The sequence below is a fragment of the Pongo abelii genome, chromosome 8 (genome assembly GCF_028885655.2).
Source record: "Pongo abelii isolate AG06213 chromosome 8, NHGRI_mPonAbe1-v2.0_pri, whole genome shotgun sequence".
Lineage (NCBI taxonomy): Eukaryota > Metazoa > Chordata > Mammalia > Primates > Hominidae > Pongo > Pongo abelii.
Genome location: NC_071993.2, coordinates 20,284,648 through 20,310,925, shown reverse-complemented (window position 1 = coordinate 20,310,925; position 26,278 = coordinate 20,284,648). Strand labels below are relative to the sequence as shown.

The window sequence follows — 26,278 nt, the reverse complement described above, 5'->3', positions numbered from 1 at the left end:
TTCTAGCCTGTGATTGTGAAGCTGGATTTGCTTACTACAAAATTTAGCCACATAGGAAGAAATCTGTACTTCTTTTCTAGGAAGGAGAGGACAAGAAGGCAGAATCAATGGTAAAAGCTATGTCTTAAAAAAAGGCACAGTGCATTAAAAGAATCCCAGCATTTACTTTTAGTTCATAATAATTTTTTCTTTTTCCCCTTTGGAAATCCCTTAGAAATCCGGTTTGCCAAAGAATAACTTTAGAGAGATCTAGAGAGTAGGAGCTATTCCAGTACATGTCAACACAGTAATTTTTCCTTCCTTCAGGGGGGGAAAAAAAAAGCAAATTATCTCTTGGGTACCTTCTGTAGGGAGGCTGGTGGGAAACTGAGAAGTCACTGCTCTTCTGGTGGTAGTTAGGACCCTGAACTGGGTGGTTGTCGCTCCTATGGTTGTGGTGGTTCGAGAAGAAGTTTCCACTCGTTCTGTATTCTCACACATCTTCTCTTTTGACTAGTAAGAGAAATGAAAAGGAAAACAAATGAAGTGATCACAAATCTATTTTTAGAACTTACATCAAAGAAGCTGGGCTGTAAAGCACAAAAGCCTCTCACATCAAGACAAGGAATAAATTACTTTTGCACAAGACTATTTTAATGATTTTGCTAACTTATGAAGTTTAGAAAATAGGAAAGAGAAAAAGATGCACGGAACAAGGCATTTCCCTTTTTAGATATTTAGGTTTCATCATTTACTGCTGTTAAGCTTTCATATTACTGTTTATCTTGCCCTAAATTTTACATTGGTATATTTATAAAAGACACACTGTCAAAAGGGAAAATTTATACTAGAAGAAAAACGTGCATAAAGATAAGGTTTAAAACATACTCAGGTTTGTGGAGAAAAAGTGCATTCCTTTCGTATCAAACTGAAAATGCTAAATCCGAAATATTTGCTAACTTCCCCATACTACTTCATTGTTTCAAAAATCATCTGTCACAAGTTGAATGAATGTCTAAAGTTTTGTTTTCCTTTATGAAATATTCAAAACCACATAAGCAAAGGATTGAACAGAACTCATGTAATCACTCAGCCTATCTTCCTCCTAGCAGAGCTATATTGAAAACATCAGGAAATGGGACATACTGAATTTTTTATTTTTAATTTGTGAAAATAACTCCTACAAACTTCACTGGTAACAACCTCCAACATCCAAACTTTTATAGCTTAGAAGTTGGTGTTTCTATCCACCTTTTGTGCCTCAGTGGACTGCCTCTCTCGGGTGGGCCTTGAGTAGAAAATAACTATTCTGGACATGAGTGGTTCTCATCCCACATTTTAAAATTATTGTTAAATAAATATCATTCTTAAACTTCTCTCATCATTAGTGGAGCGCTAGGCACCTTTCCCCTTGTTAATGAAGACTTCCTGAGACAGCCTCCTTTTCATTAATAGGATATGAAACAGGTTTATTCTCCACTTCAAGTCTAAACATACTAGGGTCTCATTTAATTCCCCAAATTCCAGTTCCTGAGCCTCTGAGCCTCATTAATCTAATTATTTCCTTTCAGATACCACTTTAGTTGTCATCACACCCTGGACTATATCTATAGTGGAAAATGTTTTAGATCTGAAATCATAAGCTCAGTTATCCTTTTTCCATCTATCCCTGTACCCGTGAACTCCAATTCTTCTGATTCTTTGACTACTTAGAAAGCCTAGCAAAATGATTTTGTTGTTTAGTTTCTTTTTCCCGCATTACTTCAACCTCTCATTTGAATAGCTTCAAGCATCTTGCTCTATTTTTTTTTTCTACAACACCTTTAAAGAAAAGATCTGCCTTTTCCCTGCCTGCTCCAAAGCCAGGCACAGCTGGAGAATAATCACATAGACTCACCTTAGGGGCTCCACAAACATCTCCTGCATCCTTAGCAGGGCCGTGCATACCACTTGGCAGCATTGCTGTGTCTTGCTAATCACCTCTCCCATTATGCTCAGTATGAATTTCAAGCTTTCTCCACTTTACCTAAAACTGCAATCCCATCATGATTCTCCCAGTTTTACTCCTTGGGTTCACCTTCCATTTCCTTGATAAAGAGGCATGATCAGCAAGATTTCTTTAAATTTCTTAGTGAATCAGCATACTTAGTTGACTCTGGGCTGACCTATTCTTTCCTTCTGTGATAATGGATGGGGACCTTTCCTTATAGCCATTCTTTCAACCTATGTCCTAGCTCAACTCAGCCCACCTTCACAGGTATTGTGGATTTGCTTATGTGATCATAATCCTTTCTCTACAATATTTGCCACCTCTAATTCTCTGCTGGCTTCTTACCAACAGCACTTAAAGGTACACAAGCATGGCTAATCTTATTTTGCAAACCCAGTCCTCCCTCTTCTCCCCAATGCATCCTGACATTATACTGCTTTCCCTCCATCCATACACAGTCATATTTCCAGAGAGATCAGTCTGCCTTGGTCTTCTCAGACTCCCAGCTTTCCCTTTTATGACAATCTTGCTCTTACCTAATCCAACTGAGTTGAAATTTCTCGTACCAATGTTTCTAAATGTCTCCTTAGCTAAATATCCAACATCTTCCATGGTGTCCTACTGACACCTCATCAGCCTATGGTGCAGATGTCCACTCCCCTGTCTTGGTTTCTGTGACATACCCTCTCCTCAATGTTCTGACACCTCCCTCACAACTCCATCTCGATTTCCTTTTATTTATGTCAATTCCTTAAGTGTTGGGGTGGTTCTTATGGATCATTCTTGCTCTGTCACTTCATTCTATGCATTATCTTTTGCAATCTCTTCTATACCCATGACTGCAATGAACATCTTTATGTTGATTATTCATAAATCTATATTTCTAGTCCACATTCCTCTTTTGGATTTCAGGCCCAAAAAGTCATCTGTTGACCAGGTGTATGCATGTGAATGTCACACACATCTCAAACTCAAGGAGTATAGAACGGAACTTGCCATATATTATTCTCTCTTTGTGTTTCTATTGTCAATGAACAGGACCTAGTATTCCATAAACAGGATCTAATGTTCAGTAAACACCCTACGTTTAAGGTAAAATCCTAGACTCAGATTGCCTTTGGCAGTAACGGCAGACTAAGAAACTAAATAGCCCTCCTGTTACAAAACAAATAGATTCTGAATAAAACTTGAATTTTAAAGCCTTAGGATTTGCAGGAGGTAAAGAATATCCCAATGGTGACTTTCCATTGTTTATTCCCCTCCCCACTCAAAAAATAAAACAAAGCAAAAGCTATGTGCTATAAAGACAGTAGGAGCTGTATACATTAAGGGAAGTTAAAAAAGCAGAATTTTTCCTGAGGAAAAAAATCCAAAATCAATATCGCTCTAAAGAGAACAAGCCTTGCAGCAGCAGCAGACAGGGGAGAAAAATCTGAACTTCTCCTCCTCACATTAGGGCAGAGACTTATGGTAGCCTGAAAATCCTGAGGATCCCATCATCAAATCCTCTTTGGTGGAAAACATCACCATTTAGGTCTTAGAATAGGATCAGACAAATATACACTAAAAAAGAAAAAAAAATAGCTGTCTGACAAAGACTCAGCAAAAACAATGACCACACTATTTAGATCACCAAAACTTTAGATAATGGGATCATCCAATATGGAATATACAAAAATTATACACGGAATATTTAAAATCATAAAAGATAAAATTGAGAAATGAACGGTTCACATGAAACTATAAAATGCTTGGCAGATGTAATAAGTGTCAAATTTAAATTTTAGATATGAAAAATGTGTTGGAATTTCTACTTCAGTGAGTAGATTACATAGAATATTAAACAAGATGAAGGGAGAATTAATAAACCAGTAAATACATCTGAAGAAATTGCCCCAAATATAGCACAGAGTAATAAGGAAACAGATTACATATAACAGAGGTTTAAAAATATGAGGAAGAGATGAAAACGTGAAGCTTTCAAAGTCAGAAGGTGAAAATAAAGAGAGTGGAGAAGTATAGCTGAAGAGTACATTTATCAAGCTTGACACCCAACCAACAAGAAAACACACATTTTTCTTGAGCTCACATAGACCCTTTGTACAAAATGCCCATTTACTAGTTCATGAAAAATTTCCAATCAACTTTAAAGATCATAACATGTTCTCTGATGATGACTCAATTAGTCTAGAAGTCAACAGTAAAAAAGGTAAATTTTAAAAGCTTCTATAATTAGGAAATGTGATATAATTCATAATTTATTTCCAATAAAATGTTAATAAGATGTATTGATTGATGGATTACAGATCTCGACAAAGTGAGTCTAAAATTTATATGAAGGACAAAAGCCCTAAAATACCCAAACACTTGTGAGGAAGAAAAAGTAAGGAGATTTGTCCTGTATATAGTAAGATTTCTTATAAAACAATAGTAATTAATACAGTGGGACACTGATCTAAGTACTGACAGAGCTTTAGAAGAGCAGAGGCCAGAAAATACACATAAAAGAGGTGACTTTGCAAGATATTGCCAAAAGAAAGGATTAGTTAACAAATGGTGCTTGAAATTTGGCTATCCATCAAGAAAAAAAACCCCACGAAACTGAATCTCTATCTTATATAATACACAAAAACCAATTCCAAATGGAATAGATTTGATGTGTAAGACAAAGCTTTAAAACATTCAGAAAAAAATACACAAAAATAACATCTAGATGAAATTTGGTAGGAAAATTCTTCTAAAACAAGATGCACAGGCATATAAAACTCATCATAAAAATAAAAGATTGATACATTTGACAGATTAAATTGATAATTAATGTTAGTGAAATAAAATCATAGAGAAAATGAAAAGATAAACCAAATTTGGGAGAAAAAATATATATCTGAATTACATTCTCAATTTTTACACATATGGAGATATTCATTTTCAACATTTTATATTGAGATAACTGATTATATGAAAGAAATGATTGTCTCAAAACACAACTATAGCTTTGTTAATAGATACTGTTTTGAACTACGTTATTAGATAAGCAAGGTGAGATGAATGAGCACACACTGCTGTCATTCCCTAAATGAAATGTCAAAAGGTTGGTTAAAGCTACACTGGCAATACTGCATTTAAAGTTCAAAAATGTTTTTAAAAATGTATTGCTCAAGATCTTTATGAAACATGCCCCCCAAAAATGAATTTTAAAAAAGCCTCTAAGTAACCATCGAACAAATAGTTTTTAAAACAGCATTTCGGCATGGTTTGCTTTGCTAAATAAAAAACTTTTGTAATTGTTAGCAGTTTTAATTCAAAATTCATACCCCAAAACTCAATGGAGGGAGAAGAAGTAAATGCTTTTCTTCATAAACTTTATAGGATATCTTTATATGATCTTGAAATGATAATATAAATGCAATTCACTGCAAAGCTTTTAAACGGGTTAAAATTGTTTCTGGTATCCAATTGCTTACATGACTTCACTGCATCCTTGTCTCTATCATGTTTCCCTCAGAGTTAACATTATACCATCTCTCTATGCCAACTAATGTTATACAATTTCTCATTTATTACAGCACATCAATTTGCTGCAGTCTTCCACCCTCCACAATACCACTGGTCTTGCTGTTTGAATTACAAAGAGGAACAATGGTTTCGTACATCCTAGAGAAATAGCAAGCATTTAAAAGAACTCCTCTTTGCTCATAGAGATTCCAATCCTGGCCCTACTATTCCCTAGCCACTTACCTGACACTCCAAGAACTCACACTTCACCCCTCCCCACAAGCTCCCCTCACTCCTCCCCTTTTCTCTCCTTGGTAATATGGGGGTAGTGACAGTGCAGGCACTGTTCTTCATAGAATGAATATGATAATGAAATGAGATAATATATATAAATAGTTAAGCCCAATGTCTGCATATATTAGTGGTTGTAGCAAGTTGCTACAATGTAATGAAAATGTTATCTAATTTAACAAAAATAGCCAGCTGTTATTGAACCCCTAATATGTGCAGACATTGTGCTTATAGAAGGATTCTTCTCCTTTCATTAAGTTTTAGGGCATGAATTTTGAACAAAAATTATTAACAGTTAAAACACATACATATGACAGCTTTTTCCCAGGATTCTGTCACAATAAAGCATGCGTACCTCTTCAGGGCATCCACTGTCCACCCAGTCTTGCCGATGACGATCAAATCCACTGGAACATCTTCAAAGAAGACCACATTGCAGTTCAGAAAAGGAAGGATAGGGTGTAGGGTGGTGGACAGAAATTAAAAGTAAAAGATTAGTAGGTAGTTCATTCTCACATTTTCAGTTTAGCATAACATTAACTCTCTATAGAACTCGCAACTGGAGAAGCAGTGAAATATTTAGAGGGTTGCTAAGTAATCAGTCGCTCCTTAGGGCGTCACCGTTAGGATCGTACATGGCAACCAAATCACTGTTAAAGCAAACTGCACTGTACGGAATACCTAGATCCCTGCACAAAGATAAGACCAATTGCTATTCTATGAAGTGGATTTTCTTTTACCTTGTATTTTTTTTCTCATCATTAAAACAAATAAATACATACTTTTTTTGCAAATATTGTATTTCGTGATTTCAGGTTCATTCATTCATTCATTTCACTCATTCATTCAAGACACACCATCACACAAACTCTTTCTCTTTTGTGCAGTAAAATGTTAACTTGGCAGTTGTGGGGTTTTCAGACCCTGCATGTTCCAAAAAAAAAGACTGGCCCTTGACTTGCTCTTGAGAAGTAACCTCTAAACTCCTGGACTATCCTGCTTATTAAGAGTGTCTACCTCGGGTCTTGAGCCATGCAGATAGTTTATGCTGACACTCTGATTTATTATTCATTTACTTGGGACCCTGGGCCATGCTGTAACAGTTTGACCCTTGGGAGAGCTGATGACTGGAAGATAAGATTAGTCACAAGGGCATTCAATCCTGATGAGTGGACTCTTAATAAAAACCCTGGAGACCAAGCTCGGGTGAGCTTCCTTGATTAGCAGTACTTGTTGTGTATTATTGCACATTGTTGCTGGGGAAATTAAGTACTATCTGTGCAATTCCACTGGGAGAAGACAACTGGCAACTTGTACTGGTCTCTCCTGGATTCCACCTTACGTGCATTTCACCTTTGCTGATTTTAACTCATCTCTTTTTCCTGTGGCAACCTTGAGTATAACAGCTTTTCTGAGTTCTACGAGTCTTTCTAGTGAATCATGGAACCCGAATATCTTCTTAGGGACACCCAGTTGCACTAGAGATAGGTCATGTCTAAAAGATCTAATTTAGCAAGCATCATGTTAATCAGACTTTGTTCACTCATACTGTCTTCCTTGACTGGAATAATTTTCTGTCTTCCCTACCTACTCTTACACAGCCCAATAATTTTCTAAGACCCAGAAATTACTATCCAGAGCACATTCTGATAAAGCATTGCTACCATAGTCATTCCTTTTAGGAGGTTTCAGTTATCCATGGTTAACTATGGTCTGAAAATAGGTGAGTACAGTACAATAAGATATTTTAAGAAAGAGAGGAAAAGATCACATTAATATAACTTTTATTATACTATATTCTTATAATTGTTGTATTTCATTACTAGTTGTTAATTTCCATGGTGTCTAATTTGTAAGTTAAACTTTATCATAGGTATGTATATACAGGAGAAAACATAGTATATATAGGGTTTGGTATTATCCTTGATTTCAGGCATCCACTAAAGGTCTTGGAGAAAGGGGGCTACTGTATTGCTGTGAATACATCTTACTTTAATTTTTTTCTCTTTTATGTAAAATCTCATGTACTTATGTGTTACGGGAAGTCAGGGACCCCGAACAGAGGGACTGGCTGAAGCCATGGCAGAAGAATGTGGATTGTGAAGATTTCATGGACATTTATTAGTTCCCCAAATTAATACTTTTATAATTTCTTATACCTGTCTTTACTGCAATCTCTGAACATAAATTGTGAAGATTTCATGGACACTTATCACTTCCCCAATCAATACCCTTGTGATTTCCTATGCCTGTCTTTAATCTCTTAATCCCGTCATCTTCGTAAGCTGAGGAGGATGTATGCCACCTCAGGACTCTGTGATGATTGCATTAACTGCACAAATTGTTTGTAGAGCATGTGTGTTTGAACAATATGACATCTGGGCACCTTCAAAAAAGAACAGAATAACAGCAATGTTCAGGGAACAAGAGAGATAACCTTAAACTCTGACTGCTGGTGAGCGGGGTGGAACAGAGCCATATTTCTCTTCTTTCAAAAGCAAATATCTTTCAAAATCAAAAAGAAATATCACTGAATTCTTTTTTTTATTATACTTTAAATTTTAGGGTACATGTGCACAACATGCAGGTTTGTTACATGTGCCATGTTGGTGTGCTGCATCCATTAACTCATCATTTAACATTAGGTATATCTCCTAATGCTATTCCTCCCCCCTCCCCCCACCTCACAACAGGCCCTGGTGTGTGATGTTCCCCTTCCTGTGTCCATGTGTTCTCATTGTTTTTCTCAGCAGGGAACATCCCTGAGAAAGAGAATGTGTCCCTGAGGGTAGGCCTCTGAAATGGCCACTTCAGGGGTGGCCATCTTTTACGGTTGCAGCTGTAGGGATGAAATAAGCTCCAGTCTCCCGCAGCACTCCCAGGCTTATTAGGATGAGGAAATTCTCACCTAATAAATTTTGGTCAGACCAGTTGTCTGCTCTCAAACCCTGTTTCCTGATAAGATGTTATCAATGACAATGCGTGCCTGAAACTTCATTAGCAATTTTAATTTCACCCCGGTCCTGTGGTCCTGTGGTCCTGTGATCTCGCCCTGCCTCCATTTGCCTTGTGATATTCTATTACCTTGTGAAGCACGTGAGCTCTGTGGCCCACACCCTATTCGCCCACTCCCTCCGCTTTTGAAAATCACTAATAAAAACTTGCTGGTTTTACGGCTTGGGGGGCATCACAGAACCTGCCAACATGTGATATATCCCCCGGACACCCAGCTTTAAAATTTATCCTTTTGTACTCTGTCCCTTTATTTCTCAGACCGGCTGACACACTTAGGGAAAATAGAAAAGAACCTATGTGAAATATCGGGGTGAATTTCACCCGATATCTGGCTGAATTTCCCCCAATACTTATGTCTTAATTACCAAACTTAGTTGAGAATGTTTGAAAGCTAGGGTCTTATATTGATCATATTATCCACTATATCTGATACATAATATCTTTTTCAGATGAGAAATTCAAACTACTTTTGCCAGTCCATTGAATTAAAGATACACATTGCCCCTGAATGTTAACATATGAACATACACGATACAATTTGGCTGTGTCCCCGCACAAATCTCATCTTGAATTTTAGCTCCCATAATTTCCCTGTGTTGTGGGAGGGACCCAGTGGGAGATCATAGAATCATGGGGGCAATTTCCCCCATACTGTTCTCATGGTAGTGAATAAGTCTCACAAGATCTGATGGTTTTATATGGGGTTTCCCCTTTGGCCTGGCTCTCATTCTCTCTTGTCTGCACCATGTAAGACATGCCTTTTGCCTTCCACCATGATTGTGAGGCCTCCCCAGCCATGGGAAACTGTGAGTCCATTAAATGTCTTTTTCTTTATAAATTACCCAGTCTAAGGTATGTCTTTATCGGAAGTGTGAAAAATGGACTAATACAATATATCTAAATATAATATATAAAAATCCATGTTAATATGTTACTCTAAATAGGTATCTATATATTTTTCAAAATAAATGGAAGCTGTTCAACTTTTGCCTTATATTTTCTTACAGTGCTCAAAGCATTACTTTGCAATCTTTCTTTTTTTAATTATTTTTAACTTGTTTTGCAATGAGTCCACATGATAGCTCTTTCTAAGAATCCTTGCCAGAGATTATGCACCATGGGATGAACAAGCATAATTTAATTCAAGTGGAATGTGAAAACAACCCTCCTGTCAACACAGAAGACCATCTCTCTCATTCTCTCAGGGCATGATCCATTGAAGTTAAGCTATTTATGCCTACCATCTGTGTTGAACAAGCTTAAGTGTGGAGTAAACATCAGTGTGGGATTTGGCATCCTAAATTTGAGAATCCCCAGTTGGTCAAGGCCGTCTCTGGTTACCCAATGAGATTTTGACGTGTGGAGTCTATTTAATTCCAGATGAGTTAGATGAGTGCTCCCTCCTATATTTTCCTTTCAAGTTTGTTTAAACATTGAAGAATGTACCAACATTCTGTTTTGGAAGATGGGGATGTATCAATTTTCTACAGAAAAAAAAAACATTTTCTTGGGAGCCACCTGACCATAACCATAAGTAATACAATGGAACAGATCATTCTTAAAGCACGGCTTGTTTTCACTTATTCTGTTTCAAATGTATCCAAAGCCAGTGGGATGTACAAACTTTTACCTTATATTCTAATAAGACGTTGCCAAATCTTAAATTTGCATATCAACTGAAATTTTACCTTGGAATAATTAGTCCTTTAAATTATTAAATTAATCCCAGGGAAAAGTGCAGAAATGCAGTTTACTTGATTTATTAATTAATCCCCCAATTATGTTGTGTGAAATTAAGTTCTACTGAAAATATAAATCAATTAAGTAATTCATCATTTATTTAAGACAATAATTTCTTATTAATTGAAATTTACCAAGGGCTAGAATGGAAAGGACTGAGAATGGCAAAACAAGTGAGATCTGGTTTGAAAAGCTCATACTTTTTTGTAGCATATAGTGCCTTAAAAATGAATAAAACTGGATCCAACCATTTTAGCATTTTTTAGAGGCCAGTAATCTAAATAGCATCGAAAAGCAATTATAAGCACAAGAATGTGTGTGTGAGAGACAGTTGTATAAACCACTAGGAAAAGACACCTTTATATTATTTCTGAATAAACCAAAATCACTTTGGAGAACAGCTTCCTGTCCCTGCTGAGCTGCTCTGTGTGTGTGTGTGTGTGTGTATGTGTGAACGTGTGAGTGTGTGTTTTAAAGCACAATGACATTAACCATATCACTATCCAGCACATTGTTTTCCGACATTTTTAATGGTGATTCACACAGATGCTCTCCCACATTGGAATTACCTGGGATGCCTGTCCAAATGCAAATTCATAGGTCTAACTCAATAAGATTCTCTGGCAATTGGAATCCAGCAACTTTTATTGTAAATAAACACCTTCAGGGGATTCTTACCACACTGACCTCCTCTACAACATATTCAGGCCTCTTGCTCACTCCTGTAGCCCATGCTCTACAATCCATTCATACCCTCCTTTTGCTCTAAGCACAGCAAATTGTTTTCCCTTCCCCGAAGGTGCTATGTTCTTTTATGACTCTACCTTTGAACACACTATTACATATGGCTGGCCTACCCAACTGGCAAACCCAATCCAAATCAACCCCAACCTCCTCCAAGAAATAGCTCCTTCTCCTTCCACCCAGCAGATTCAGCAACCCTTGCTCAGAGACCCCCCCAACACCAAGTGCAAATGTCCACTATTATACTACAATTGGTTGCTTTTGAGTTTATCTTACAAAGCTTTCAGGAGAACATGATTAAAAGTGAGGCTTTGGAATCCAATTGTTTGAGTTAGTATTTTGGCTTGGTCACAAAAATGGTGTGTGAACTTAGACAAGTTATTTTTCTTTTCCTTTTTTTTGAATGATTGTATTGCATGTTGACAAATTATAACTGTATATATTTATGAGGTACAGCGTGATATTATGATATATGTATGCAATGTGAAACGATTACATAAAGCTAATTAATATAGCCATCATCTCAGATACTGATCTTTTTGTAATGAGAACATTTGAAATTTACCCTCTAGGCAATTTTGAAACATACACTACACTACATATACAATATAGTCATTATATACAATATATAATAGATAGGTACAGCAAAAATATACAAAAATACAAAAGATACAATACGCTATACTCACTGTGTTGTGCAATATATCTCAAGAAACTTATTCCTCCTAACTGAAACGTTGTACTCTTATTTTTCCTTTCTAAGCCTGTTTCCTCATCTGTAAGATGAGGTGGGGGAGGTTATATAAGGATTAAAAGTTCGTTATTTGTCTAGTAAAGATTAAGTAAGTGTTAGCTTGTTTAATACCTGATTATACCTTTATACCTAATAATACCTTTGGTACTTGGTATGCATGTACCAAATCTGACTATCATAGAAAAATGAGTAAATGAGGTTTTCACTTCATAGACAGGATTTAGAAAATGTTTAGGAGTTAATTATATGTACCATATTAATGTGAAATGTGTTTTATAACATAAAGTGCCTTATCATCATTTTTGGGAATTAATATCATAGAATATTATGAGAGAAAATCCAAGTTGCTCTCACATATGGGCCAAATCTTTATTCAAAATGAACAGAAATTACATGGTTTTGTAAATATTTCTCACATAATTGATTTCAACAAAATGTGAACTCCTAACTACAGTAGGGTTTTAATGTTTTTATGTCCTAATTATTCTCTTCTCACCATTATCTAATTTCAAAACAAATTAATAGAGAGCTATACAGTACTTCAAATTAATTATACTAATTTCCACTCAATTTCAATGGTGTGTTGATTTCAAAGCCCCCAGGGAACATACTAAGAGAATTCCATTAAATAAGGCAGCCTAGAAAACAAGCAATATTCTCCCAGCTTGTGGCATGTATCAATTCAAGAGATAAAAGTATAAATCTCATCAAATCTCTAACTTACGTCAGTTTTGTAGAAATAATTTCAGAAATAGGAATTATTTTGCAAGGGTAATATATTCCTATGTAGGAAATAGAGTAAATGTTAAAATAGATACATAAGCAACACATAAGGATCAAAAATGAAGTGCTTGTCTTACTGAGCAATTGAACATGTTTCATTCCACCAGCGAAATGAAACATCTATGAAGAATTTAGCAAAGAAACTACATAGAATCTTAAGACCCCATTAGAAATCAGTTTATAGATCAGGGGCCGGCAAACTTTTTTTATAAAGGACCAGATAGTAAATATTGTAGGATTTGCGGGCTACGTCGTTTCTGTCCCAACTACTCACCATTGTAGCTTGAAAACAGACACAGGTAAATGTGTAAACAGATTGGGTGTGACTGTGTGCCAATCAAACTTTATAAAACCAGAAACTGGGTCATATTTTTAATTCATTTACTGTAGTTTGCTTAACTATGTTCTATATGTAAAAATAAAGCTCTGTAAAATTATTAAGATTTTTAGACAAATATTACATCGAATTATCTTGTGATTTATATGATCCTTTTAGCCTTAGGGTATTTATCAGGATGTGTTATCTTAATGGAAACGTCAACTGTGCATTTAGTAAATTTTCTTGCCACAGTATGCAAAAGCATGAAAAATGATTCTCCAGCATCAAAGAAATGGAAAGATGCTTTAAAAAGAAGCATCAGTATTTTAAATGAGATGATAAACAGCAGTGATTATAGCCAATAACATGTTTTATTATGACATAAAATAGGTAACTGGTAGTATGGAGCTGTAAGATAAGGGAAAATAATTTTCTTTAGAAATGCTGAAAAAGTTTAACTGAAAAATGGTCAGAAAATTTAAAATGTTAATTATAATTATCCTTATTTCAAATAATAAATTAGTAAAAAATTGTATCTCATTTCCCATACAGGCATGCTTGCTCCTAGTTGGCCTCAGGCATGAAATGGACAAGTACATTTCTAAACACATTTCTCCTAAACTCAACAATCTTGAGCTAAAAATTTTCAGAATTTTCATGCCTGAACCATTTATTATATACTGCTATGGGAATGATAGATGAATCTATTCATAACCTATTACAGAGACAATATTGTAGGATCACTTATGAAGTTTTACATCGTTAGAATATGCAAGAAGTTGGAGTGTGTTTTCTTCTGATAAAAGATCTTGATGCTACTTGTAGCCGAAATCATAATCCAATGTTCATAAGAATAGTTATCTGCAGAATACAAGAACTTTGCTTTAGAGATGGGTTTCAGATGGAAAACTGGGATCACTTTATCTAATCTCCAGAACGTAGTCATCTGTACATGTGGCATCTTGCAGAGGTGCAGGTTTTCCAAAGTAAAGGCTCAATCTTTCCTCTAGTTTTCTAGAATCTAGAGTAGCCCTAATATGTATGTATTTACAAAGCATAACAACATAAGGGACTTTTATTCTTCCAATTCTGTCATCTCATTTAAAAAAAAAAATTCATATTGGGCTGGGCACGGTGGCTCATTCCTGTAATCCCAGCACTTTGGGAGGTCAAGGCAAGAGGATCTCTTGAGCCCAGGAGTTCAAGACCAGCCTGAGTAGCCTGGCAAAACCCTGTCTCTACAAAAAAAAAAAAAAAAAAAAAAAAAAAAAAAAAAAATTAGGCAGGCATGGTGGTACATGCCTGTAGTCCCAGCTACTTGGGAGGCTGAAGTGGAAAGATTTCTTGAGCGCAGGAGTTTGGGTGTAGGAGGCTGAGGCTGCAGTGAGCTGTTATCATACCACTGCACCCCAGCCTGGCCAAAAGAGTGAGACTGTCTCAAAAAAAAAAAAAAATTCATATCTTATTTCTCTGTCCTCCAAATAATAGGCAAAAAAGGTATTTCCATTACTTTTTAGTTGTTATCCTATCTTTCACTGATAAAATTTCCAACAAGGAAAATAATTTTTGCAATTGGCTTTGCATGCTGGAGTCCTTCTTCCTGTGAATGTCACCTCTTTATAACTAGTCTGTTTTCAGTTTTGGAGTCTGTAGGATAGGAAGGAGTTGACACTGGGTGAAGCTACAATATTGAGCCTTATCTGGAAATAGGTGAATCTTCTCAGAAATCGTTCTGATTAAAAGCCACTGATGATGTTGGCAAAATGTCCTTATTTGTGCATTTTCAGGGCTTTACAGGGATGACAAATATATAAAAAGGTAGACAGAAATACAAGTTGATATTGTGATGCATTAAAACAAAGCCAGTTATACGATGGGACAATCCACTAAGCCCAGTTTAGGAAACAGCAACTCTAGCTAGATTATTAGATACTTTGGTATTTATTTTATGTCTAAATTTTAAAAATTTCTTAAAATACTACTTAGAATGGGAAAGAAAATGAAGTATTCATTCATTTGAAAATAGTTAAAAGTTACAGTGTTTGACTCTAAAGACTTGATTGATTTGCTTGCAATACTATTCTCACAGTAAAATCCAATTTCTATCTCTGCTATCTGTGTAACTTCTTAAGTGATGCTAGAACATATTGAAATATGCTGGTTAAGGGAGTTTTAAATGGTGCAAGTTTGGCTGTGTATTGACTTACACAATCCTTATTTACAGAGCATTGTAGCTTCAATAATTTCACAAGTTTAAGCCCCGCTGGGTTATTGCCCTTGTTACATTTTTAAAAACCAGCAGATGTGGAAATAGTGAAATCTGAATTCTTCACTGACTTTCAGTTTCACCCGCATCAGGTGGATGGAAATGCATTGGCAACATAAAGTATGAGATTTCTGAAATCTTCAATTAAAATTTCTCCAATATAGAGTCTTTGAACCTCTTTAGAATAAACCATAGTAGCAAGTATATTTAACATGGTGTTTGGGTATTTACATGTATATCTGTGTGTACATATTGAAGCTAAATATTTGTTGCAATGCTTCCTTTTTTTCTTGTTCCTTTTTCCTAAAGATTCACATAAAGCACAGATATATTTTCTATGTCATTATATTTCATTTAAAAAATGCTGGTTGTAACCCACTGGGTGAAAATGCTGAAATGCAGCACACAATTTGAAAAATATTGTCCAATAAATAATTTGAACTCTAAATAATATGTATATGTTAAATAGCATTGGCTGGTTTTAAAAATAATCATTTTGAAAGAAATTTACAAAAAATTCAAAAACAAATTAAACTAGGTATATCCCAATGCTAAGATGGTGTTAGTTTTACGTTCAACCTCATCTTTATTTAATGTATATTTACTTGTACCAATGAATTAATCAATTAACTGGAATCACAACATGTAATAGCTTGCTTTTCCAAGTTGATAGTCTAGGCATTTTCCCATGTCCATAAATATCCTTTGAGAGGAAACGTTTTAATTGATATATGACAATTTTACATATTTAATGGGGTATGTAGTTATGTTTTAATACATATAATGTATAGTGATCAGATTAGGTTAATTAGCATATCCATCGTCTCAAACATTTGTCATTTCTTTGTGTTAGGAACATTCAATATTCTCCTTCTAAAGATTTGAAAATATATATTGTTGTTAACTATATTACAATATAGTTATTGTTAAATAGTTATATTATTATATATGTTATATTGTTATATAGTTTTATATTGTTATGATCTATTATATCGTATATAAAATAGAACATTAGAACTTACTCCCATCTAGCTATAATTTATGTTCTTTAACAAATCTCTCCCTTTCTCCCTCTTTCACCTACTCTTCCCAGCCTGGAATATCCACTGTTCTGCATTTTATTTCCATGAAATCACCTTTTATTTTTTAAAGCTTCTGCATATGAATGAGAATATGTGGCATTAAACTTCCTGTTCTGGACTTCAAATCAGTGAAACACTTAACGTAATGTCCTCCAGTTCCATCCATGTTACTTTAAATGACAGGATTTCCTTCTTTATAAGGCTGAACAGTATTCTATTGTGTATATATACACTACATTTTCTTTATCCATTGATCTGTTATTGGACGGCTAGGTTAATTCCATATCTTGGCTATTGTGAATAGTGCTGCAGTAAACATGGGAGTGGAGATGTCTCTTTAGTATACTGATTTCCCTTCCTTCGCATCAATGTCTGGTAGTGGGATTGCTAGATTATCTGGTAGTTCTACTGCTTTTTGAGGAACCTCCATACTGTTCACCATAGGGGCTGTACCAGTTTACATGCCCACCAACAGTGTATAAAAGTTCCCTTTTCTCCATGTCCTTGTCAGCAGCATTTGTTACTTTTTATCTTTTTGATGATAGCTACTCTAACTGGGGTGAGATGATATCTCATTGTGGTTTTGATTTGCATTTCCTTGATGATTAATGATGTTGAGTATTTTTAAAATTATATTTGTTGGCCATTTGTATATCATCTTTTGAGAAATATCTGTTCAGGTCATTTACCTAGTTTTTAATTATGTTGTTGGTTATTTGCTATTCGGATGTTTGAGTTTCTTGTATCTGGATATTAATCTTCTGTCAGGTGAATAGTTTATCAATATCTTCTATTTTGTAGGTTTTCTCAGTTTGCTGTTTCCCCTGCTGTGGAGAAGCTTTTTCGTTTGTTGCAATGCCATTTGTTTATGTTTGTTTTTGTTGTTAAGAGGTAATTTTTAATGACAGCATACACTCCATTACATGGTTTTATGGAGATTTATTCAACCCATATATGAGATTACTTATGTCATTTTAACCCTTATAAAATACACAACCTCACCTTTTTTGGATTTATATTAAAATGATATTTCATGTTTTAATTTACATTTCTTATATTACTCGTGAGGTTAAATGTTCATTGACTCTCTGTATTTTTACATTTTTAAATTGTACAATCATTTATTTTCCCTATTTCTTTTGATTGGGCTGTTCTCTTTGTTAAAGCAAACATTTCTATACACTAAGAGCATTAAATCTCTGTCAAATATACCATGTGTCTGTAATTTTCCCTTTAATTCTATTCTTTTTTTTGTTTTTGGTCATACAGCAGTTTGTATATTTACATAGTGAAGTTTTCCAACCTTTTCTTTTAAAATTTCTTTTATTTCTTTAGTGCTCAGAAAAGCCTCTCCTACCTTAGCATTGAAGAAATAACTGCCAGATTCTCTCCTAGCCACCCCATTATTTCATTTCTTAGTTTATTTCTCTAAACTCTTTTAAATTTATTTTGGAATAGGGTGAAAAGTAAGAACCAAATTTAAAAATACATATTTTTTTCCCAAATAGATGACTAACATTCTCAGAATCCTCTGTTGAATAATAACCTAGGAGTTTAAATCCTCCATCCTTGTTCTCATTTTTATTTTTTCCTTGAGTAGTCACACACATTTAATTCTTCTCTGCAATTTTTATAATCACATTCTAATGTTCCAAATAATAGTGCTATTGTGAATTTGATTGAATAGATGTGGAAATAGTTGACATCTTACTAAATGCAACTTTACATCCATTAAATGTTTATTCAGGTGTTAGTCAAGTGTCTCATTACACATTCATTCTTCTCCTTATATAATTTCCATATGTTACTAATTTTGTTAGTAACCATTTTTGCTAATGTTAAGAAGCTTAAATCATTGCATTTTTTAAATAGTCATTTCTGACGCAGAACGCTATTGACGGCTGTGTAGTAACTGATTCCTTTATCTACAAATAATAACTTTTGTTTCTCCTTTCCAATAGTCCTATCTCTTACTTATGTTTCTTTTTTCTGTAACTAGAATTACAGAATTATGCTACATAATAATGGTGATCACATCCTTGCCTTCTTTGTTACTTTAATGTTTCTTGGGCTTCAGTGTTTGGCATATTTTTATGTTGTAAAATAATATTTATTATTGTATGTAGTAAGTATCCTCTGTCTCAGTTTGCTAATGTTAACTTAAAAAAATGGTTAAATTTTATCAAATATTTTTTCCGTCTGTCAAGATGATCAAGTGATCTTCAGTACCAGTGCTACTAATTGCATTGATAGATTTCTTTAAATTAAACCATATTTGTATTCATAAAATAGATTTATTATTTGACTATGTTTTAGTTATTTTAACTATTGACTGGATTTTTAACTATTGAGGTTTTAAAATTCTATACAGAATAAATAATACAGGATATCCATGAATAATCTACAGCTAACCTCATACATTATGGTGAAAGACTGAATGTTTTCCCTTTGAGTTAGAAACATGACAAAATGGCCAGTCACCACTTCTAATCAACATTGTACTGTATCAGTGTGAAGAAGCAAGTTAAGAACCCAAGAAAGTGAAGCCTTGGGAGAATAAATCATTAATTGCTTTCTGCCTTGTGTCTTCTTTATACAAATGCAAAGTAAAATGATAAATCAACTTACAGCTGGATTATATGACAAAAACAAGGCAACCACATCAGGTTATACCAGAATTATTGAAATGTTGAGACTCATAATAACCCTAATCAGAGATATAATTTTTTTATGATGTTGGAAAGTTGAAAAGCTAATGATTTCATTAATACAAAGTCAGCTATAACCCAAAGGATATCTTAGGGTTAAATGACCAGAGTTGGGTAAATTTTTGTAGTAAGGTGGAAATTGTAGATAACTAAGAGTTAAAAGTTGCAGACATTTCTCTTTTTGAGATTAGTACCCCATATATATATACACCTACCATGTACCCACAAAAATTAAAAATTCAAAATAAATTTAAAATAAAACATTGAGATTAGTATACATGACATTTATATCTATAGTCATAGAAGAGTCAGTCAATATTGAGCTCAAGAAATGATGGGCTTTAGGATTTCCAGAGGAAGGTATTTGCTGGGTTTTTAGATGAGAGTGAAATGCAAAGAACAATTAATAAACACAACATTTTCACTGACACTTTGCATTGCCTTTCTACAAACTACTTTCCAAATCATTTCCCTCTGATTTCTAACATACTTTAGCTGCTTGTCTTCTGTTGTACTGTATTCCCTTTTACCCTCCCATCCTACTCACACTCTCAGAAATATTCAACCCAAGCTGCCTTCCCTAGGGAATGTTCTCTGATCAAGGAGTATTCTTCTCTTAACTGGAACTCTAATCAAGGTTACAGTACCCAGCTTTAGGACAGAAAATTTATTATCTAACAGAAGTTCAATAATTCCAAATATGAATACAAAACTTCTGTTTATCAAGAGCTATTAACATTTAAGATCAAGCTAGTTTTTCCAACATTATTAGGAAAATATTTCTTCATTGGTTGTTCTTAACTATGACTTGGGCCACTAACCAGAGTATGGCTGAATGCATGTTTTAACTATTTGGCTTTTTATTTATGAAAGATCTTCAACCTCTTTAGAAACACCGTAGAATCCCAGCTACTTGGGAGGCTGAGCGGGGACAATCTCTGGAACCCAGGAGGCGGAGGTTGCAGTAAGCCAAGATCACACCACTGCACTTCAGCCTGGGCGACGGAGCAAGACTCCATCTCAAGAAAAAAAATAAAAATGAAGGCCGGGTGCGGAGGCTTAAGCCTCTAATCCCAGCACTTTGGGAGGTCAAGGTGGGTGGATCACGAGGTCAAGAGATCAAGACCATCCTGGCCAAAAAGGTGAAACCCCATTTTTACTAAAAATACAAAAATTAGCTGGGCATGGTAGCATGTGCCTGTAGCCCCAGCTACTCAGGAGGCTGAGGCAGGAGAATCACTTGAACCCGGGAGGCAGAGGTTGTAGTGAGGGCCAAGATCACGCCACTGCACTCCAGCCTGCTGACAGAGCAAGACTCCGTCAAACAAACAAACAAACAAACAAAAAACAAACACCATAGATCTTCAAAGATAAATAATAATCTGAAGCTGAGGTATGGTTTTTGAAGGAAGACTATGATTGCCATTAGGTAAATGGTTTTGTTTCTTCTGATTATGTATACATGAATGAAATGTTGCATATTTTTTACTTTAGAAAAAGATGATTATATTTATTGTTATATAATTTCTAAGAGTAAAATTAGTTATTTTCATAGCTTTTGGCATCTATGATTAAAAGTGACTATTCCAATAAACAACACTGCTATATTTCCAGTTAACTAAAAGTACAACTTCTGAGTCTTGTTCTAGGCAGAAAATTAGCACATCCTGAAGAATTTGGGAGCACATTGCATCATATTAGAAAAAAACATCCAACTTTGCCACATCTGACTTTCTTTTCAAGTGCAGGCACTAAGAACAATGGAGCCTCTAGCCGTGAATTAACAATTAACAAGCCGATTAGTGATTTCCAACATTTTTACTTCCAGAAAAAAAAAAAGCCACATTTAATATGGCTATAATGGGAAGAAGACAGGGAAAAAGTGCAAGTTACTAACACTGTTTGAACATGAAATAGTTGACATGAACCGTGTTCAACAATTGTCTGTTATACAATTTTCACATCAACTTGAAACTATTTCTCAAAATTTTTTCCCATTTAACAACTGCAAAACATGAAGCTGTATTATTTAGTGGAAGGAACATGAACTTTAGAATTGCATGCATAAAGCTGGGGCTGGTATCTCTCTCTGCTGTCTATTGGAGATTACTGGGTGGTATCTACAGCAAGCTATTATTTGAGATTCTTTTTCAGTAAGATAGAGATTCTGAAATCTAACTTTGCTAGGTTTGGGTGTGTATTAAATGAGATAATGTAGACAAGGCACTCTTTTGGTGTTTTACATAGAAGGTGAGCTCAACAAATGTCAGTTATTTTATTCTATACCCTCCATGGCACCTAGCACAGGTTGAGAAGTGCTTATTGAAACTAAGATATTATCATTTGACATATAGAGAAAATCTACATGAAATCCTCCAAGTCAGGACTTCAGCCTCTTTAGCCACAGAAATCAGTTATAAAACAGGGAAGGAAAATCTTCTCTTTTTGATAGATGAATTCTATCAAAATCTAAACGGTCCTTTCCAGCATCCAACTTTGCTATCTTGGTAGGACGGAAGTGAGAGTTGAGTTTTCCAGGAATGAAGGAGAAAAAGATCTCTCCCCATGGCTGTGAGCTGCAGAAGCAAACAGCCCATAACAAATAAAACTAGTGGAAGTGTCAGGATTCCGTTTTGGACACCCTTTCTTAAGAATTCTTGACTTCATACCAAACGTTATACTTGAATAGCACCTTTACATGCATAAAGGGGGAAAAGAAAGAGCTGTAACTTTTACTTTGTTGGTGCCTTGGAAAAAGGAATGTAACATCTTGGGGGTTGAGGTGTGCTGTGCCTCTGTAAAATGCTATCCTGCCACCAATAGATTTTTTTCAGTGCTGTTCAGTTTAATGGCTTCTGGTGTTTTAGGGTTGTCTATCTTCCTCGGGAACATCAACCATGAATGAATCAACTCATCTCTGTTCTGCCAAGATAGCAAAGTTGGACTGTGGAGCAGAACTAGAAATTGTTTTAGATGAGACAATTGCCTCATCAAAGAAACATCTTTTTCCTAATTTATTAGTTTACTACAGATAAGCTCCAGAATTTAATTTGGAGTGCTGAGAATTACAGAGAGATGGATAAAGACAGTATTTCTTGCTTCTCAGAGAACTTGCATAAACTTTACTCTGTTTTTGAACCATAAACATTTAGAAAAAAACAATAAATGAATAGAGAAGACCATTGTCATTGCCCCCATCTCTCAAAGAAGGGCAAACAATACACTGCCCCAGAGAAATAAACGGCTTTGATTTGCACCCACTCCACCCGCTCATTGCTTAAGAGACAAAAGTATTTCTAATCACGGTTGATTTGGGTCCTTGGAAATGATCTGCAGAAAGAATGGCTGGGTGGATTAGGAAGGTTAGCATTTTCTAACCGGGAAAGCATGCATGAATCACTGATCTTCAAGCTCTGTCCAGAGTTCAAGGATCAGTTTTGCCATCTCTCAGTGGCTGCTGTAGCCCTTTCAGTGGAGGAGAGACAGACTTGGCTGTGCAGCCCGGACCACAGACTGCACCCAAGGTGATCTCATCTTATCTGTTTTATATTTGGAGTTTTATTTTTCAAAAATGTTCCTCCTGCTTAAGGAAAATAACAGTTTGAGAACCATTTTATGAAATCATTTGTTCACTTCACCCCATTAATTCATCTAGGCTTGTTATGATTATCTTTTATAATGTAATACAATCTTTCAGATAAGCACTATGAGCCCACTTAAAATATGATAATGTAATATTGATAGGGGACTACAAGAAGAGGAGCACCTTTTTCCGTAGAAGGTGCAATGCAAGGGAGTATAATGCCACATAACAGTAATTGAGCAAAGCTCACAAAAATCAGCAGAACATTGTCTCTTAAAAGGTATTTCTTCCTGTGTCCAAGTGCGGCCTGTCGTGGGGTGGGGGGAGGGGGGAGGGATAGCATTAGGAGATATACCTAATGTAAATGACGAGTTAAATGGGTGCAGCACACCAACATGGCACATGTATACATATGTAACAAACCTGCACGTTGTGCACATGTACCCTAGAACTTAAAGTATAATAAATATATATATAAAAGAAATTTACCTCAAAAAAAAGATATTTCTTTAAGGAAATTGACTTTTATATCTTTGAAAAGATATCATATTTGTGAGATACCTTTTCTAAGCACCAGATTAAATTAGAATATCTTTTAATAAATATGTGGTAATCTACATTAGTTTCTAGTAATTGTTCAAACTTGAAAATAGTCATTGTTCAATTTCATTAATTTACTTTGAGCAAAACACATTATGTTTTTCCCTTTATATTTAGAGTTCATGGTAAATTCAGCTTTGTCACCTGAACTCTTAAGGACGATTATTCCCAGTCGAAGTAAATTGATTTCAGTAGAAAAATTTTACCAAGGCTTATAGAGTTTGCTACAAAGTTACCAAGATGATACCCTTAATATTTTAAAAACTTCATGCTTGAGAATTTTAACTACACACACACACACACAGAGCTGAGTTCAATTCGCCTCTCAAAGTCTAAGTTAATAACAATGCTTAAAAATTACATATATATACATAGTAGTGACTTTAATATAAAGAAAGCTTTGTTTTCTTTTAAAATTCTTGTTATACCCTCTTTATTATAAATTTGTGAGCTTGCCTGGGTCAGTTTCTAAAATTGTACCAAGCTCAGGTCCTTGAGTAGATTGCCAACAAAGAGTTAGTAAATTCATTCCACTTTAAAGCACGGTTCTGGTCATAAAACAGTGTTCTTCCCTATTTCCTTGCTTTTTCTACATCAGATTTGTCAGGCATACAAAATATCAAATTACTAAATGCTAATTCCATTAGACTGTTATGCAGCTCATGTGTACCAATGTTCTATGTCTTATTAAAGACAGCACAAAAAAACGAATTTTAAGAATTTGGGTGTGAAGCAATTTTCTGCTTCATAAAATACACAATGTCATGTTATGTTAACAGAAGCATTCTCAGACTTGTAGTTTTTTCTTAAAATTTGCTTTTCAAGAAACTGACTTAGAATTTCAGAGCACACCCCTTTTATCCAGACAGAAAAATATTTATAGCAAAAGCTATATAAGCATATGTAAAATGCATATACAGTATTGAATCTTCATGTTCTCTCTCCTTCCATTTATAACACCCATCAACTCAACACCTTCAAAATCATCTCCATTATTCATCTGCAAACACTATTGTATCAGTCTGACTTGGTCCCTCACTTGCTGTCTGCTGTTTCCTTTAATAATACTCATTAAAAGTGTTTATATAGCACACTATCACTGTTTACACCATTAAACTGCTTAAAACCAGATAGTCAATACTTTTTTCGAACTAGATGATTGTGATTACATGTCTGACTTTTTTTCCCATTAATCAATACATTTGTTATGTATCCTCCATTTATCTGGCAAACTTGTACTGCAGTAGGCCAGATACAGTGAATATTCTGGACTTACAGGCCATATGGTCTGTGTCACAAGAATTCCATTATGGGGAATAATTGCACTAACGTAGAATTTCTAGCTCTGTCTTAGGTTCTGAACGTATCAAATGAAGTAAAAACTTAGACAAGAGGAGGAATGACTGGAGGATGTCCAGGAATACCAGAATAGTGCTAGGGAGGGGGGCCATATAATTTATGGGGCAAACCATTATATGTTTATAAGAGAAGGAGGCACTCACTGACCAAATGGGACATCAGGACAACAAACCTAAGGCATGTGGTGTAGGGGGGACTAATCTGATTTTCATCATTCACAGACGACATTGGTCTCTTTATAGATTCTGTGTTCAATTTCAGACAGTCTTTTTTGTCAAGTTTTCTTGTATACTTCTCTCCTATTATAAATGCATTCTTGCCCACTTTGTTATTTTAGATAAATTAGGTTTACGTTTGCATACTAAAATCTTAAATATCTGAAGTACTTTCAGCCCATTTTTTCTAAAATGTTAACATCAAAGATTATTCTCTCTTTTCACAGGTCATGTGTCTGGCTCTATGTGGGTGCTGTAGAAATATAAATACATGCTTCACTTTCTTATCTATGAGTAGAAAATGTTGCAGAAAAAGTGATATAGAAATAATTTTCCCATGCAAAATAACAAATAGTTCAAACACCATTTTTGCTACATGCCATTTTAATTAATTATTCAGAAATCGTTTTGTCATAATTCTCTGTGTGCTATTTTTATTACTTTGTCCAGTCTGTGGTTTTAATTTTTTTATAAGGACCCTACCTTGTCAGTTATGCACTTTGCAATAACCTCAATTATGTTCAAAGGCAATTTTATATGTATCTTTTATAACACACCATTGGAATAATTTTTGCACAGAGGTTAGTATACATAAGCTAGTAAAACGTTTAGAGTTGTCCAGGAAGGGCTTCTTCCCCTTTCCTCATGGACACAACTGCTTAGGATTGATTAGCCAGTCTGTGCACATACTTGGTAAGGCTACATGTAGCAAAAATTTCAACCTTAGCATTTGCTTTTTCATCTCTTCTACAATCCATGCAGCCTACAAAAAATTTATTTTAAGTCCTGCCTCCACCAATTCCTAGTTTCATAACCTCAGGTAAGCTTTACCACCTTCCTAATTCTCATTTACTTAATTTATAAAACAAGGATTCCAACTCTTAACTCTTCATGCAATTGTAAGGTTTGAATTAGATAAAATAATTAATAGACTTCAGTGACAGTAAAGCCTTTCATGGAATGTGTGGCACATAGCAAATACAAAATAAAAGGTAGCTATTATAAATATTTTAAGCATCTCTAGGTATAAGGCAGGCTTACCCTTAAAACAACCCTCCTGTCCTTTCTTACAAAGCCCCTGTGATTTTTTACTATTTATTTTTTATTATTATAAGTTTTAGGGCACATGTGCACAACGTGCAGGTTTGTTACATATGTATACATGTGCCATGTTGGTGTGCTGCACCCATTAACTCCTCATGTAGCATTAGGTGTATCCCCTAAGGCTATCCCTCCCCCCTCCCCCCACCCCACAACAATGAGAACACATGGACACAGGAAGGGGAACATCGCACACCCGGGCCCCTGGGATTTAAAATCAGCAAAAGCAGCAGGAAATCTGGGCAGTGACAAAA

At 35.1% G+C, this 26,278-nt stretch overlaps 1 protein-coding gene across 2 annotated transcripts in view; it reads right to left on the bottom strand.

Moving 5' to 3' along the window:
- Positions 1–26,278, bottom strand: part of PLXDC2 (plexin domain containing 2) — a 474,652-nt gene that overhangs the window by 62,863 nt on the left and 385,511 nt on the right. For both annotated transcript variants that reach the window (XM_009245164.4, XM_054522029.2), the window contains exons 10-11: positions 6,111–6,171; positions 342–492 (exon numbers count right to left, since the gene is read on the bottom strand). In XM_009245164.4, coding sequence (XP_009243439.3) covers positions 342–492; positions 6,111–6,171 — 212 coding nt within the window. The remainder of the gene's footprint in view (positions 1–341; positions 493–6,110; positions 6,172–26,278) is intronic.